Source organism: Suncus etruscus, chromosome 4 (assembly GCF_024139225.1).
Source record: "Suncus etruscus isolate mSunEtr1 chromosome 4, mSunEtr1.pri.cur, whole genome shotgun sequence".
NCBI classification, from domain to species: Eukaryota; Metazoa; Chordata; class Mammalia; order Eulipotyphla; family Soricidae; genus Suncus; species Suncus etruscus.
In genome coordinates, this window is record NC_064851.1 from 151,905,618 (window position 1) to 151,924,123 (window position 18,506).

At 40.9% G+C, this 18,506-nt stretch overlaps 1 protein-coding gene and 2 non-coding genes across 3 annotated transcripts; 2 read left to right on the forward strand and 1 right to left on the reverse strand.

The window, feature by feature from the left end:
• Positions 1 to 9,491: 9,491 nt before the first annotated feature.
• TRNAE-UUC (transfer RNA glutamic acid (anticodon UUC)) lies at positions 9,492 to 9,563 on the forward strand. Its single transcript has one exon. It is a non-coding gene; the product is annotated as a tRNA-Glu (tRNA).
• Positions 9,564 to 11,091: 1,528 nt separating this feature from the next.
• THAP1 (THAP domain containing 1) lies at positions 11,092 to 17,688 on the reverse strand. The gene is made up of 3 exons (XM_049771896.1): positions 17,514 to 17,688; positions 13,257 to 13,452; positions 11,092 to 11,898 (listed from the first exon to the last, which is right to left on the reverse strand). Exons 1-3 carry the CDS (start codon positions 17,582 to 17,584, stop codon positions 11,524 to 11,526), a joined length of 642 nt encoding a protein of 213 aa, XP_049627853.1. The 5' UTR covers positions 17,585 to 17,688; the 3' UTR covers positions 11,092 to 11,523.
• LOC126007471 (U6 spliceosomal RNA) lies at positions 16,986 to 17,087 on the forward strand. The gene has a single exon (XR_007495040.1). It is a non-coding gene; the product is annotated as a U6 spliceosomal RNA (small nuclear RNA).
• Positions 17,689 to 18,506: the final 818 nt, after the last annotated feature.

The following is an 18,506-nucleotide window of genomic DNA, read 5'->3' on the forward strand; positions in this document are numbered from 1 at the left end:
GCACGTGACCAGTCAGACCACCAAAGCAGTACCTGCGATGTACAGACCTAAACTACAGGCTCTAGTCATCGAACACATTCAACCAAACCAGCATTCCCTTGCGATTCTCTCCTTTCTTCTCTCTATTTTTTTTCTTTCTCTTTTCTTTTTCTCTTCTACTCTTCTCTTTACTTTTTTCCCTTTCTCTTCTCCCTTTCTACGGTATTTTCTCTTTTCTCTTCCTTCATACCCCTCCCATATATCTTCCCCTTTCTCCCCCCCGGAAATCCAACTATCCCTTCACCCCTCAATCCCATCCAGATCTCCCACCATATTAAAACTCTCCACCCTCAGTCCTTAATCTTTTAGGCATCAAGATCGACCTCCTACCCAATGAACCAGTACCCAGCACCCAGGCGAGGGGACACCCAACCGAACCCACACATCGTCTCCTGCAAGAAAAGACAGCCAACTCCCCTGTGGACACATGCTGCGAGACCCTCCCTACCAACTCCCCCTAACATGGACTGTTTCTTGAAACCGAACTTAGGTCCAATAGTATCCCCAATGCAAGAACTCTTCCAAGACCTCCCAGCTGCAAATTTTTACCAATCTGAAGGGGGGCAGGGGGTGTGATTGGAAGATGCCTGGGAACCCACACACCACAAGAAAAATCCAAAAGACAATGGGAAAACTGTACTTCCAACATAGGCATAAGACCTGTAATACACCAACTCTTTACCTGTTCTCTCCCAAATGCAAAGTAGTCTTTTGCACCACATTGGTCCTTTAAAAACTTCGCTAACTCATTTTAATTTTTTTATATTTTTTTAATTAACTTATTTATTTAAATGTTTGCCTTACATATACATTTGTGGGCACATACACTTTTATTTCCTTTTTTTTTTTTTTTTTTTTTAATCGTCTTTGGGTATGTGACCTATCTCTGTTACTCACTCTGTCCACCCCAAATACTCCGACATATAATGGAGCACCACTTCCCCCTGCAAAGGCACACTAAATAAAGGGGAAATCTTACATAGTAAAAAAAAAAAAAAAAAAAAAAAAGAGCTCTTATCTACTAGAGATAGGAACTCATAGTTGTTTACAATACAGGGTTATCTCCTACCTTGAAAATATGTCATGTGGAATCAACTTAGACCTCAGGTGATTAGATACCATTCAACCAGCCTTGAACCCTGGATCCCAGACATAGAAACGGCACAGCTCCTCACAACAGCTGTAAGAAACAATCTCCATCTGGGACAGCCTTATTACTGCAGGGTCAACAACAAGGGCCAGCTCTAACATGATATCTCAACAATGAGGAAAATGTGAACAATTTGACCTTAGAGCAGTTTAGCCTACCTCACCAGCTAACGACAAGACAAAACCAGAAGACGTGGCACCCTTTGGTAGGTCCAAAAGCCAAGATCGTGATTTACAGATGACTGGATACTAGAACCACGACCAGACTGTATACATCTTGGGACCAATAAAAAAGCCCTAGTCTAGGGTTTGAACTAAGACCTGCACAATAAGCATGATCCCCAGTCCCAAAGGTCCGGCAGAGACAATTGTAACGGAAAGGGGCTTCTGGAAGAACAAAGAAAGACGCTATCCTAGATGCCTTCCTAGGTTCAGCGCAAAGACCAAGACCACCAACCACAGAAGATGGATTAAAATGGCACTGAGGTAACAGAACCTCCAGATTCACAAAGACTGACTTCACCATAAGTCCCACCTCAGGATATGTACAGATACTGGGACTGCTAAACACAGAGCTCTGACGGTATCACACTGGACAGAGCAGAAGCTTTCCACACACCAAAAAAAAAAAAAAAAAAAACACAACCTGGAGAGTAATGATCCTGAGCAAAGACTAGAGCTGATTCCCATGACAGTATACTCCAAGGACGGAGAAACCCCCATATCTTATAGGGCAAGTGAATTCCTTTTCGAATGACCCCAATATTTACTGTGCCAGGGCAGGAGGGAAAAAAAAAAAATACAAAAAACACAAAACCTTGGTTATGTATATATATATATATCTTACCTTCATTTATTATTGTTATTATTATTTTTTATTTACCTAGCTATTTTGGTCGATTCCTCAGTTTGGATGTGATTATTGAAATTGTTGGCCCCAATTATTCTTTTTTTTTTTCTTTCTTTTCTTTCTCTTCCTTTCTTTTCTTTCGTTATGTGCTACGCCATGTTTCTTATTCAAGACCACGGCGTGTTTTTTGTTTGTTTGTGTTTGTTTTTAGTTTGTTTTGGTTTATTTTTTATCTGTTTTTTTGTGGTGCTTATCGTTATAGCTGGAGTCCTCACTGGATATTTGACACTTCTTTTGGTACTGGTGGAGTGTTTCAACTTCTTTTTCTCCTTCATTTCCAAAATCGATGATGAGAACCTCTAGAAGGATTCTGCCCATTTTCGGGGTATTAAACTCTTACCCCGGTTTATTTATTTTCTCTTTTTTCAGGCAAAACCACGCAACTTGAACTAGCTACCCCTGCCCCTACTTAGAGGGGGAAATAAGGGAGGCATCAAGACCAAACTGATGCAAGACTACTAAGTAGTTGGTTAGAGACAGAGGGGACCACATATTCTAGCCGCCCTGGGGGTGAGGGAAGAGGAAATGGGAGGTAAGACAGAAACGGGGGAGTAGGGAGGACAATTTGGGGATGGGAATCCCCCCTGATTTTATGTAAATATGTACCTAAAATATTATTGTCAACAATATGTAAGCCACTATGATCAAAATAAAAATTATATTAAAAAAAAAAAAAAAAAAAAAAAAACTCACCCTATAAGTCTTACCTATGTTGCACAGTAAAGTCATTTTCATTACAACATAGTATTCTATTTCATTAATATGTAATAATTGGGCCGGGCGGTGGCGCTAAAGGTAAGGTGCCTGCCTTGCCTGCGCTAACCTTGGACGGACCGCGGTTCGATCCCCCGGTGTCCCATATGGTCCCCCAAGCCAGGAGCAACTTCTGAGCACATAGCCAGGAGTAACCCCTGAGCGTTACTGGGTGTGGCCCAAAAACCAAAAAAAAAAAAAAAAAAAAAAAAAAAAAAAAAAAAAAAAAAAAAAAATATGTAATAATTTATTTTCTATATTTATTTTAATGAGTATTATTAATTTCTTATTAATACAAGCATTACTTATCTCAACATTCCTGGATATGTATATGTTCACTTTCTTTTTTTTTTTTTTTTTTTGGTTTTTTGGCCACACCCGTTTGATGCTCAGGGGTTACTCCTGGCTAAGCGCTCAGAAATTGCCCCTGGCTTGGGGGGACCATATGGGACACTGGGGGATCGAACCGTGGTCCTGATCCTTGGCTAGCGCTTGCAAGGCAGACACCTTACCTCTAGCGCCACCTCGCCAGCCCCTATGTTCACTTTCTTAATCAAACTATATTAATGAAAATAAAGTATCAGTGATGCATGGATTAAAGGAAGAAAAACCTTAATTTCTAAGGTTTAAGTTTTGAATTTTCCAGAGAAAGAGTATCAGTGAGAGTTATAACAGCTTCTTTTCCATTCCCACTTCATGCAAATTTTGGTTTCATTACTATATACCATTGTGATAGGGAGTTATAGTGGAGAAAACTTTCACATTAAAGTATTAGTTAAAGGTAAAATGTATTACTAATAATACATTTGCTTTTAATGGACAAATGGTAATTCCCAACATCTGGATTCTTGAAAGGAAACATGCATTTTAAACTGAGATCAGGATGAAAAACTCCAGTACAATCTCAGCACATCATAGTCCTCTGAGCACTACCAGAGCAGAGGTAGCCCTTGAACAATGCTGGGTGTGGCCCAAATTCTCCCCAAATTAATTAACTTTGAAATTATTACTTGAGGTAAGAACTATTTTAGTGTGTGAGGTAATGCAAGTTAAAAGATAATAATCACAAGGTTTCTTGGTTAGATGTCTGGGCCTGGTTTTACTGTTTTGGTCAGCCAGTCTTCCCAGGAAGGGACTGGAAAGGAGATGGATTGAGAAACAGTCGCAAAGAGCAAGAGTGATAGTATGATGAGTAGGGCATTGGCTTGCAAATGACTGACTTGAGTACAGTCCTTTTATAGTATCTCAAACCTGCCAGCCATAAACCCTTAGCACAGACAGGTATAAACGCCCCAAAAATCCAAAACTAAAACCAAAAAAGGAAAGAAGACAGAGGCAAATTCATCGGCTTTGTGTCCAGTGTTAGTCATTAATGGCAATAAAGTCATTTGTCTTGTCATAGGGTTCATATATCTTTATTTTTTCCTTGTCATAGTCAGTTTTTCCTCAAAATGTCACACAGTTGATCCCGGTTTGAGCTCTAGATTTCTTGTCCCTTGAGCTTGCCAGGAAGGATTCCTGAATATAACTAGAAATAGCTCAGAAACCTGAAAGACAAAACAAAAGAAAAAAAGTACTAACAAAATTCAACAGAAAAATCCAATGATCCCTTCCAAAAATAGGGTAAGGAAATAAATATACACTTTCCTGAAGAAGACATACAGATGGCCATTAAATATATGAAAAAAGTAATCATTGTAACTCAATTAAGGAATATAAATAAAAACAACATTGAGATATCATCTCATGACAGTGAGACTGGAGTACATCAAATTATCTGGAAATAGAGTTGTGATGAGAAAAGAATCATCACCCACTATTGGTGAGATTGTTGTTTGGTTTATCCTCTATAAAAAGCAATGGGTGGGGCAGGAGAGATAGCACTAAGATAGGGTGTTTGCCTTGCAAGCAGCTGATCCAGAACAAATGGTGGTTTGAATTCTGGCATCTCATATGGTTCCCCATGCCTGCCAGGAGTGATTTCTGAGCGAAAGATGACCCAAAAACAAGAACAAAAACAAACAAACAAACAAAAAGCAATGGATGATTGATCCTAAAAATAGTAATAGGACTCCCACGTGACCCAGCAATACCACTTTTTCTTTTTTTTTGGGGGGGGGGGTCAAACCTGGCAGCGCTCAGGGGTCACTCCTGGCTCCAGGCTCAGAAATCGCCCCTGGCAGGTACAGGGGACCATATGGGATACCAGGATTCGAACCACCATCCTTCTGCATTAAAGGCAAATGCCTTACCTCCATGCTATCTCTCCGGCCCCGCAATACTACTTCTTGACACCTTTCCCCTCTAAGCAATAAAACATTAATTTGAAATTAATGCAGTCCTATGTTCATCACTGTACTTAAAATTAATAGCCAAGATATGAAAATAACCTAGAAGCCTCAAACCAGATGAAAAAATCAAAAAGTAGTGCTATATGAGGCAAGTCCACCACCCTGCTAAAGCTCTGTCACTGAACACACACAATTGCCTCTACACAAATGACCTAAATTCACCACTTTTCTATTGATCTGTGTATCAAAAGAAAGCAAAGATGGTTAGCTCAAGCAAATTCTCTGGCACAAGGCAATATAATGAAAGCTATATTTCATTTGGATTTACTTTCACTGGAGATGCAACGAATCCAACTTCACTGTGCCTACGTGGTGTATGGTGAAAAGCTATCTAACCAGTGCTATGGTCCCAAGTAAACTTAAACGCCATCTCTAAACGAAAACACCCTTCACTTCAAAATAAGAATGTAGACTTTTTGGTTCTCCTGCACAAAAAACATGGAGAAACAGGCAACTTTCATGAGAAAAACCACAAGGTAAATGAAAGGACTCTTAAAGCTAGCTATCAAATTGCTGTGAACTTATAGCCAAGGCAAAAAAAAAAGTTGCACCACTGTGGCCAGAACAATCCTTCCCACCTGCAAAGCTATTGTAGAGGAGATCTCGGACCGGAAGCAGCTAAGGAAATAGGCCAAAGTCCCTCTCTCAAACAGCACAATTCCCAGATGTATTAATGGACATGTTTGCAGACAAGGGAAAGTGTGTTTTGGAAGAGACCCATATCAGTGAGAAATTTGCATTGCAACTTGACGAGGTCTACTGATAATCAGTGGACATGCTCAACTCTTGGCCAATGTGGCGTTTTGTGAATGGTGATGGCAATTAGAGAAAACTTTCTTTGCAAGGCAATTGCCAGAAAAAACAACAGAAGAAATTTTCCCGTTCACATCAGGAATACCTTGAACAAGGAGGAATTAATTGGGAAGAACTGCACAAGTGTCCTGCACCAAAGGAGTTGCCATCATGGTCGGGCGCACCAAAGGCTTTGTTAGCAGAGTGAAGGAAAGAAATCTAGATGTGATTGTTATGCATTGGTTTTTACACCGTGAGGCCCTCGTAGCCAAGACTTTTACCAGCAGACCTAAGTTCCTGTGTTGGATGATGTTGTGCACATGGTAAACTTTGTAAAGTCACGACCCTGAAAAGTTTGCATGGTTTGCAGCTTTGTGTGAGGAGATGGGGAGCGAAGCCATAAAACCTTGCTGTTTCAAACAGAGGTTTGGTGGTTTGTTGCGTGGGCAAGGTCTTGGTCCATGTGGTATGAGCTGCGGGAGGGAACTTAAAGTGTTTCTGACAAATGAGAGGTCAGATTACGCATAGGCTTGCTTGCAAGTGATGAGTGGTGTGCAAGGACGGCATACCTGGCAGATATTTTTCATCATCTGAATGAACTGAACACGCAAATGCAAGGCAGAAGAATAAAAACCTGCTTACAAGTACAGATAAATGGATTTCTTTCAAAGGTGCAAACTCCGGCATCATATGTCGAAAGTGGCAATCTTGAAATTTCACACTCACCAAGCAATGGCAAGGTGTTCACACTGCTGCACTGTGTGAGATAATCATTAAACATTTTAAAAACTCTCAAGGAGGAGAGCCGGCGAGGGTAGCATGGAGGTAAGGCGTTTGGCTTCCATGCAGAAGGACTGCGGTTCAAATCCCGGCATCCCATATGGTCCCCCGTGCCTGCCAGGGGCGATTTCTGAGCGTAGAGCCAGGAGTAACCCCTGAGCACTGCCGGGTGTTGATTCCCCCCCCCCCCCAAAAAAAAAAAAAAAAAAAACTGTCAATGAGAAGTTGTCATTTTATTTCTCTTCAGTCTCCACTGAATGCCTGACTGGTTTAGGGACTCATGGCTCTGCATCAGTTGGAAGAAAGGATATGACTTTACAGGAGCAGAAGGAACTACTGAACTTAGACAAGAATAGTGGTTTCTAGCTAAGATTTGCTGATCTAACCTTAGGACAGTTTTTGGTTGGATACTACCAAGGAGTTCCCTATTCTGGCAAACAAAGCTTTTTTGACATTGCTCCCAATTTCCACTACATATCTGTGTGAGATGAGCTTTTCAAGCCTGATTGCTATAAAAACTAAAGACAGAGAAAGACTGAGAGCTGTTGACGAACAGTCTTTGATTCCTGCCAGAATATCAGCTTTGTGTTCAGCCAAACAAGTCCAGGTTCACTAAGTGAACAGAAATATGAACAATTATAAAATACTTATTTCAAAAAAAAATAAAATAAAATACTTATTTCATAATAATTATAAAATTATAAAATGATTTGTGTTTATTTGATTCCTAGTCAAGAGAATTACTTTATATATAGTCAATATAGGCACAGTTAATTTTTTTTTAACATTTTTAACATTTTCTAATGGTAAAAATTTTTTTTCTAATAGTGGTGTGCCTTGTGATTTTTTTTTTTTTATAAAAAAAGTCTGCCTTTGCACAAAAAAGTTTGAAAAACACTGGTGTGAATATATCTTTCATGAAAATCTGATCCCCAAAATGTCTGATCCCTCCTGACAAGTTTAGCACTGTATTGGATATCAGGAATGGACCTAGAGTTTCCTCAGCATCGTTTGGTAGTTGTCCTCCCCAAAGTTCTGGAACAAGCTTTCTTATTATAGCTCATATGAACCTTTACATATTTTGTATCATTCACTCTGGCTCTATAAAAGTAATTGGTGTTAGATATGAATAAATTTCAGTAACTAAAGGTCAGATAATTCTAATTTAACCTAAAATTTTCATTATCAAGTGAAATTTAAATGTCTAAGAAAAAGAATACACAAATTAAAGAAAAAATATCGATATCCATATTTTCTCAAATTTCCAAATTCAAAATTTCATTAAACTATTTCTTTACTACAATGACAGAATTATTTTAGGACACAAGAGATAAACACTTGCTGAACACTTAAAAACCTTTTATAAAATTTAAAAACTTTAACTTGGAATTTGATTATTCAAATTAAAGATTTATATCTGCATTATAAACAAGTGGTATCTAATTCTATTCTAATTATAAACCCATTTTAAAGAATCTAGGAATTACTAGCTAAGTATAAGTGGCAGAGAACAAATAAATATGTCAGGTATATTTTCAAGGGACTTTTGTAAAATACAAGGGATTCAGATATTAGGCTAGTGTTTGATGATTTCTAAGTTCCTTCTAAATCTTAAATTTATGTTGCTACAATTTTCCTAGTAGTTCTAAAAAGTTCTCACACATAGAAGATCATTTTAGAATGCTGTACTTTGGAAATAAAGTTATTCTTCAAAACATGCCACAGTTTGCATGGGTCTTTTTTTTTTTTTTTTTTGATTGAGACAGTGGTTTAGAAAATATTTTAAGTCTAAATGCTCTATTTTGGCAATGTTATGCATAACAGAAAAAACTAAATTTTAAAACATTTAAGCAATATTACATCTCAAATTCAGAAATAAGTACCTGTACACTCAAACTCCCAAAGCTAAACTATGATGAACAGAAAACATTGCTATACATATTGCTACTTAGTTCTTTCTAAATAGTGATTTAAGTCATTACAAAAGAATGTCCCTTCACAAGAGGGTGCTGAAAGGATACTCCTTCAGTAAAAATATTGCAAACCTGTGTCAAAAAGGAAAAGTGGCAGGTGGACTACAGCATAGAAAAAAATGTTGATTGCCCCAGATGCAGACCGGGAAGAGGGTAGTGAGAGCAGGAGGGAAAATGGAGACACTGGTGGCAGGAAATGTATGCTGGTGAAGAGTGTTATACACTGTAATGACTGAAAGTTAATCATGGACAACTTTGTAACTGAAAAACAAACAAACAAACCTGTAATATGAACCACCTTGTAAACCACAATATTTAATTTTTTTTTGGTTTTCGGGCCACACCCGGTGATGCTCAGGGGTTACTCCTGGCTACATGCTCAGAAATCGCTCCTGGCTTGGGGGGACCATATGGGACATGGGAAGTTAGCACGTGCAAGGCAAATGCCCTACCACTTGTGCCACTGCTCCAGCTCCTAAATACTTTTTTAAAAAATCTAAAAAAAAAGTCCCTTTATGTTAAACATAATGCTAATGGTTAACTATGATTAATACTTTTAGAATTCAATATTTAAGTCTTGATTCTGGGGGCATTTAGAGTTTATAATTTCTTTTATGTAGATAATTTAAAAAATATATTTTACAAAATATTGCCCAATTTATTATATACTAGGAATTGCTAAACAGATGAAATATAAAAACAAGCTAGAGATTCTGGCTTCTAAAAAGAGTGATAACAGTCGTCTCCCACATGGTCTAGCGGTTAGGATTCCTGGTTTTCACCCAGGCGGCCCGGGTTCGACTCCCGGTGTGGGAACGCCAAACTTTATTTTTGGGGCCGGGCGGTGGCGCTGGAGGTAAGGTGCCTGCCTTGCCTGCGCTAGCCTAGGATGGACCGTGGTTCGATCCCCCGGCGTCCCATATGGTCCCCCAAGAAGCCAGGAGCAACTTCTGAGCGCATAGCCAGGAGTAACCCCTGAGCGTCACAGGGTGTGGCCCAAAAACCAAAAAAAAAAAAGAAGAGTGATAACAACCATAAGTAACTACAAGATGTTCTCTAATAAAGTCTTTAATAATTTTAAGTGCATTAGGCTATTAATCCTCAAGTAATTTTATAATTTTCTATTTTTCAAATACTGGTTCATAAAAATCAAACCTCTATAAAAGTACTATCCATGAATAGCACAGAAGTAACACTGAAAATCAAGTTTACAAAAGACACTTGAACATCAGTTTTGTATCTTTAAAACTGCCATAAAAGGTATAATATTTTTCAACTATCTCTGAGAGCTCTAAAATACAGAGTGCTAACAGCTACCAAAATTAAGTAGGTATGGCAGTATGAATTCAGAATATATTATTTCAAATATATGTAAAATTTCTCACAAAGTAAGAAACCACTTAATTTGAACTGAAACCTTACTCATTTAAGTAAATGAGATCATTTCTAATGTATTATAGGTGAAGAAATAAAGGCTGGAGAGATAGCATAGTGAGTAAGGTGCTTTGATTTGCAAATGGATTGCCCAGGTTTGATCCCTGGCAGTCAACATGGTCTCCTGAGCACCACCAGAAGTAACTTCTGAGTGCAGAGCCAGGAGAAACCCCTGAGCATTGCTAGAAGTGGTCCCAAAACAAAATAAAACAATGAAAGTGAAGACTTCCATTTCATTATAGACTTAACCAAAATAAGACAAGATTGCCATATTATTATGGTATAAATCAAACTCTATTAATGCATTTGCTAAAGATTGGATGAAGATAGAATTGCACTGGGTACCCAGGTCTATTAATTAACTAGGGAATCCTTAGTTAGGAGAGAAAATTAGAGAAAAAGGTATGCCATGGAGTAGACCTTATTTTTATTATTTTCTTGGTAACAGTATCTAGTTTGCCTACTGATTAATGTTTCTTCCATTGGAGATACACTTCAAATTTTATAAGGCCAAAAACAGTGGGAGGGGAAATTGGAAAGGAGAACAGGGAAAGGGCCCATGTGAAAAAAAAATCCATTCTTATAAAGCTATTGTTTAACCATTTTGATTAGGGATGAAATAATCTATTTTCTGCTCTGAAAACAATCTTTATTTTTTTAATATTGACTTACCAATTTGTCTCACAATGATTATGAAAGGTAAGTGATTTTTTAATTTTACAAATAAGAATGTGAAGAATATGTATATTCTGAGATCACGTCTCATGATCTCACCCATACTTATGAATTAAAATATAACTTAGGTACTCTCAATAAAACTGTTTTATCTTCAACTTATTTGCTGTATTATCCTCCTTTCATTTTTACATAACTTCTATAAATACTCAAATTAAAAAAAATTCCAATCTTACATTAAAATTGAGGTTAGTCTATAACCTTTAAAATATTATTCAGGGGCCTGAGAGATGGTACAGTAAGTAGGGCGCTTGCTTTGCACACAGCAGACTAGGGTTCAATCCTTGGTCCCATATGGTCCTCAGAGCCACCAGGAGTGATTCCTGAGTGCAGAGCCAGGAGTAATCCCTGAGCACCACCTGGTATGGCCCAGAAATAAAAACAAACATACACAGAAAGTAGCATATTGTTACAATACAATAACCCTGAAATTACAAACAAAAATTATAATTTTACAGTATATATCTAATTTATTTTTTAAAAAAATATTCTGAATTGTTTTTATACAAGTAATCAAGTGTTATTTTTTTCCAAATAAAATTTCTTTAAAAGGCTCGAAGAAGGTATGTGGTATTGCCTCATTAAAAACAATACAAACTTTGTTTTCTTATGCTGGTACTTCAACTATTTCAAAGTAGTCATTTGGGAGAATCACATAACCTCTCTCTGGCACATCATCTCTCTCTTTCTGAAAGTGCACAACCTCCTTTAACTTTTCAAGCTGTCGTTCTTGTCTTCTGCATCTCTGTTGTGCAGTCTTGAGTTTCTTTCTGAGTTTTTCAACTTGTTGTTCTAATTGATGAATTCTTTTCCTTTGATGCATTGTATCCTCTACAGTATAATTGTGGTCACAGAAAACAGAGAGATTATCAGGAGTCTGAAGAGGAGGCATTAGCAATCCAATAGCAGCATCAACCTGGGAAATGGGGGGTGTAATAGGAGGTGGAGGAAGCTGTTCTTGGGGCTCCAGAAGTTCTTCTTTCTATAACAATAAGGCAAAGTAGGTTTGAATTTAGAAATGAAAATAACAAGTTTTTAAATTTTAATTAGAACATTTTGTGACTCCTTGGTATAGATACATTCCAAGTGAAGAAGTTATATTAATACTAATTATACTTCTATACTGTAAGTAAATATGGGAGGCAAGAAACAAAATAAGTAGTAAGATTTAATGAAATATAATATATTTAAAGATGAATGGAACAGGAGCTGAAGTGATAATAGTGCAGCAGATAGGGTATTCACCTTGCACATCACATGTCTAACCTAGGTTCAATCCCTGGCACCCCATATGTCGTCCCCCCCCTTCTTTCAACTCCACCAGGAACAATCCCTGGATACAGACCACCGCTGCTATGACCCCAAATCCAAAGCAACAACAACAACAAAAATCTGGGGCCAGAGCAATGCACAATGGGTAGGACATTTGCCTGGCATGAGGCCATCCTGGTTTTGATCCCCAGTATCCCATATGGTCCCTGGAGCCTGCGAGGGGTAATTTCTGAGCACAAAGTCAGGAGTAACCCATGAACGCCACTGGGTGTGGCCCAAATACAAACAAAACAAAATAAAAACTTGAAAGGAACAACACACTATAAACAAAATTGTCACTGATAAAGAAAAAAACTTGTCAGCCTAAGTAGTATCTCATCCTCAGGCCCTTGGCATTGGTATAACAAGAAAATATAGGTGAGGCTCCTGGCCACATCAGGTAGAAATGAAAAGAAAAATACATCAGTATACATGAAGTATAAATTACCTAAAATGCCACCCTGAATTTGTGTTAGACATTTAACCAATAAACTACATACTGTACTTTTTTTTTTTTTTTTTTTTTTTGGTTTTTGGGTCACACCCAGTGATGCTCAGGTGTTACTCCTGGCTATGCGCTCAGAAGTCGCTCCTGGCTTGGGGGACCATATGGGACACCGGGGGATCGAACCGCGGTCCATCCAAGGCTAGCGCAGGCAAGGCAGGCACCTTACCTCTAGCGCCACCGCCCGGCCCCCATACTGTACTTTTAAAAAATATATCACAGGGGGCTGGCGAGATAGGCCCTACAGCAGTAGGGCATTTGGCTTGCACGCAGCCAATTCAGGACACACGGTGGCTCGAATCCTGGCATCCCATATGTCTCCCAAGTCAGAAGCGATTTCTGAGTGCAGAGCCCTAGCACTTGAGTGCTACAGGGTGTGGCCCCAAACAAACAAAAAACAAACAAAATTATATCACAAATAACTGTTTACAAATGGTGGGCTCCTTTAATATTAACATTATTCAAAAATTTTCACATCAAACATTCATTTCATAGAAAACAACTCAATACTTGATGCTTGTTACCTTGTCATGTGGTTCAGTACAGAGAAATATTGTAGGCACAGCATTCTCCTTTAGTAATTTGTTGTTGCACTCTCTCTTAAAGCAGTCTGGAGTAAAGTGTTCTGAACAGATACTGCTATACTTGGTTGGCTTAAAGTTTTTTCTTCTTACAGCTGCCTCCCATTGTTTACAAAGACTAGGTCGAGTAAGAGGAAACCTAAGAAGAAAACAATTAAATTTGTTGACCTTATTTTCTAAATTTTTTTTCCACAGAAAAGAATGATCTTAGTGACACAATTTTTGTGGTTAACCAAGGAAGGACCTTGTATCTGATTAAAACAACAGACAAGGATATAAGGATGTAGCTCAGTGGTACAGAGCTTCACATGTCTGAGACCCTAATTTGATCTCTTACTTCAAATAATAAAGCCTGTATTATTAATGGTAACAGTTTAAAAATAAACAGTAGCTCTACTCTCTATTTTATTCATGCTTAACTTCTTACACAGAAGACACAAAGTTTCAAGTAAAAGAAACTATAAAGTGATTATACAAATCTTTTTCCCCATTTTATTCTTTGTACTATAAAAAATGCTGAGAAAAAAAGTGCTAAGAAATTTTATATAGAGAGATAGTATAATGGATCAATCACTTGCCTTGCATGCAACTGACCTAAATTTGTTCTGTGGTACCCCATAAAGTGCCCTGACACCTCCATCAGGAATCACACAGGAACACAAATCAGGAACCCGTGTATTGCTAGGTGTAGATTTTCCCTTAGGGCCTCCCTCTCCAGAAAAAAAAAAGGGCAATTTTATTGGTGTAGTAAAAGTAGTGGCTTCTAGTCTAGGAAGACTACAATGCCTGAAATGCATAAATTAATCAGAGCTGGGGAGAGATATCTCAGACTACTGAAGTACATGCCTAGCATGCAGATGGCCTACTATGTTTGATCCATGGTACTGCATATAACACAGTCCTCCCAGTACCAAGAGATCGGCACTGAATCATGGGCAGCACAGCTAGGCCAAATGAATGTGACACTCATGCAAAATTAAAAATAATCAATTAATCAAACATAATCAAATGATAATGAAACGAAGCACTATTTTTATTTACTATATTTTTATTTTTATTTATTGAGCTGGATGACGTCCATAAGGCTATGGGGAACTATACACTTTAAATTTATTAGAATTTTACTTACTAAAGATTAATCTGGGGGTTAGAAAAAAGGCAAAGAAGGGTATTTCAAATCAATGTTCTATAATTTCTATTCCATATAAGGTCATACCTATTTTATTTGCATAGTTGAGTCTTCCCACAAGCACCACGTAGAAGGAAGGGGAAGAAACTCTGAGATCCCTATTAGAAATGGTATCTAGAAGTCCAAACAACTTACAGTAGTCACTGATGTAACGGTATTTCAACACTTTCTCTTTCTCCAAACTGTTCTTTCTTAGAAAGCAAAAGGCTTTTAAAAGTAAGTTAGCCCTTTTGATTCACCACGCCACTGGTTAATGTCCAGCAGATACTACTTCTGTTCATGCATGTCTTTCTTAGTTTTCAGTGCCAACAAAGGGTTTTACATAGTTTTAGATCCCCTTTGAATGTCATTAAAATTATGGACAGGAAAGGGACTGAAGATCTCTTATAAAGTCATCACCTTCTGCCCTATTCCTTCACTTTGTAAAACTGAATCCTGATATGTTAATGTTCTAGTTGCTTTTCCAAGAGGTGGAAATACTCACATTCTCAAGCTCCCTCTGTGCTTCAGAAGATCCATTTCTGTAGGTTCCTTTTGTAGTAGAGTATATATAATGTATCTACATCTCCTGTTAAAATGCTGAACACCAAAGAAACCACCACTACCACCAACAGAAACACATCAACCTACCCCTCAAAATCTGAAGAAATATTTATTTCCTTTTGTGTTACTTATTTAACATTTGTATAATGGCTCTGATTTCCTGATCATCCATTTATTGTTGGGAATTCTTATAAATAGAATATAAAAAATACTCCATCTGTTTAATCAAAAAACCACTGTGTTCTAGTTTTCGGAAATTTTATTATCTGTAAGGAGTTTCCACTTGCAGCTTTCTTTTCTGATCTTCAAAAAAACTATTTTTGGGCACAGTGGTAGGGCGTTTGCTATGCACGCAGCCGACCCAGGATGAAGGGTGATTCAAATCCCAGCATCTCATGGTCCCCCGAGCCAGCCAGGAGCAATTTCTGAGCGTAGAGCCAGGAGTAACCCCTGAGAACCACCGAGTGTGATCCATAAACCAAAAATATATGAAAAAAAAATCATTTTCCCCTTTCAGAACCTTCCTGAGACTACAGTATAGAAGTTAAGGCACTTGCCTTGCAGGTTGTTAACCCCAGGTTGATCCCTAGAAGCTCAGATGGTCCTCCATTACCTTTGGAAAAAAATAGTCCTGAAAGTTTGCAGGTTCAGTTCTTCTTTGGATGTCAAAATAAGATTGACCCTTATAGTAGTATTTGATATCATTATTAGCTACATTATTCTCTCACACCAAAAGGTATCTATGTACTATGACAGTACCAGAGCTTTCTCTAAAACTTAGCAGCCCTAGGGTCCGAGTAATAGTACATGAAGTAAGGCATGTGCTTTGCACGCGCCAACCCAGGTTGGATCTCTGGCAATCCCATAAAAAATGGTCAGGCTCAGCTTCCCTCTCCCAGCACCTGCAGGTAATAACTCCTAAGCACAGAGCCTGACCCCAATCGTTGCCAGATGTGTCCCCGAAACGAAACAAAAATTCATCTGTCCTTATAGGCTGGGTCAAAAACATTCTCCGTGGGCAGGGGAGATGGCTCAAGGGGCTGGAGCAGACTTTGCACGTGTAAACCTGGATGCAATAGTCAGTACTCAGCATGGAATAGTCCTTCCACTACAGCTGAAAAGACTTTCTAGCAACCAGCTGAAAGGCGGCCCAGTACTCCGGGTGTGGCACCCAAACCAAACAAACAAAAGCACAAACCAAAAATTCTCTGGGCAATCCTTAGGGGTGTGATAGCACAGCCGTAGGGCATTTGCCGTGCAAGAGGCTGACCCAAGAGGGACCCGGTTTGATTCCTGGCATCCCTTATGGGTCCCCAGCCTGCCAGGGGGGCGATTTCAGTGTGTTTCAGAGCCAGGAGTGGCTCCAGAGCACGGCTGGGTGTGCCCAAACCAAAAATCAATCAATCAGGAGCTGGAGAGATAGCACAGCGGTAGGGCGTTTGCCTTGCAAGCAGCCTACCAGGACCAACGGTGGTTCAAATCCCAGCATCCCATATGGTCCCTGGTGCCTGCCAGGAGAGACTGATTTCTGAGCAGAGCCAGGAACAATCCCTGAACGCTGCAGGATGTGGCCCAAACAAAACAAAACAAAACAAAACAAAGCAAAACAAAAACCAATCAATAAAGTTTAAAAACATATAAATACTTAGCTGTTGCTAAGGTTACTATAACAAGGACCAAAAAAAAAAAAAAGAAAAGAAAAGAAAAGAAATTCGGTCTTGGGGACCAGAGAAATAGCATGGAGGTAGGGCGTTTGCCTTTCATACAGAAGGTCGGTGGTTCGAATCCCAACATCCCATATGGTCCCCCGAGCCTGTCAGGAGTGATTTCTGAGCCTGGAGCCCGGAGTAACCCCTGAGCGCTGCTGGATGTGATCCAGAAACGAAGCAATCAATCAATGAATGAATCAATAAATAAAGTTTAAAAAAAAATGACACCTTGTGCTCGCTTGGGCAGCACATATACTAAAATTGGAACGACACAGAGAAGATTAGCACGGCCCCTGCGCAAGGATGATACGCAGGAAAAAAAAATGACTCCTTGGGGCCGGAGAGATAGCACGGAGGTGGGGCGTTTGCCTCGCATGCAGAAGGTCGCTGGTTCGAACCCCAGCATCCCATAGGGTCCCCTGTGCCTGCCAGGAGCAATTTCTGAGTGTAGAGCCAGGAGGAGCCCCCGAGCGCTGCCGGGTGGGACCCCAACGCAGCCCCCAAAACTCGGTCTTTATCCAGAGTGCAAAGGAGTTAGCGTCACCTGGGCCGGAGCGCGCCCGACCAGAGCCCGGGCGTCCCGCGCAGGCGCCACGGCCGCCCGTCCAGGAGGCGGGCAGCGCCCGAAGCGCAGTTCAGCGTCCCGCCGGGCACGCCCACCCGCCCGCGGGAGCCCGCCCGCCCCGCCCCTCCGCCCCGGCCCCGCCGAGCGGCCCCCGCCCGAGCCGCCCCGCCCGCCCGGCCGCCCGCCGCACTCACTTGTGGAACGACACGGGTTGTCCTTGTCGTAGCGGGTTCTTGCAGCCGTAGGCGGAACACGACTGCACCATCCTCCCTCCCTTCCGGTCCGCGGGCGCTTCCCTGCTGCCGGCCCGGCGGGCGGGTGAAGCCGCCGTCGGGGTGGGCGCCGGGCGCCGGCCCGCGCTTCCTCGGCGGCTCGGGGCGGCGGGGCGGCGGGGGACGCTCGCACTCGGGAGCGGCGGGGCGCGCCCGGCCCGCGGCTGGCATTCGCCGAAAGCCCGAAAGCGGCCGGCGCCCCTCTCCCGTCTCCAAGATGGCGGCGGCGGCTTCACCTCCCCTCTCGCGAGGCGTGCGCGCGCCCTACTGGCTCTCGCCCGCCCCGAGGTCGGAGGTCACCGGCGCGCCCGGGGACGCCGGCGATTGGCTGGCGCCCGCGTGGCGGGGAGGGGCGGGACCTTCGAACTTCCGGACGGAGAAAGTTGGACGTGGGAAGTCTTTGGCCCCCTTGGTTGGGTTTAGCTCAGGCCTTTGATGGGACTGTATACTACGGGTTTTGGGGGGCCCGGTGGCTTGATGAAAGAGAGTGTAACGCTGAAGCTACTGGGTCAAGATTGATTGCGCCCATTTATTTAAAAGGGTAGCGCTAGTTGGGGTTTCCTGAACCCCTTTTCCACACTTTTTCTGGGTTCTGGGAGAGGAGGCCCGCACACGCCTATCTATGTGCCACCCCAGTGTCCTGCGCCACATTGCTTTGCATGGGGAAGTCTCAGGTTCTAACCCAGGACTGGGTACCAGTACTCAGGCATGGCCTCCAAACATTTATTTTTTTGTGGGGGAGGGCCATACCTAGCGATGCTCAAGACTTATTCTGTGATCTCTGTGATCAGGGAGCCCTTCTAACAGTTCTTGGGTATTTGTGGAACCATCTGGGGGTACCAGAGATTGAACATGGGTTTGCTGCTTGCAAGGCAAGTGTCTGATCCATTCCATTATTGCTCTGCCCCCCCCCCC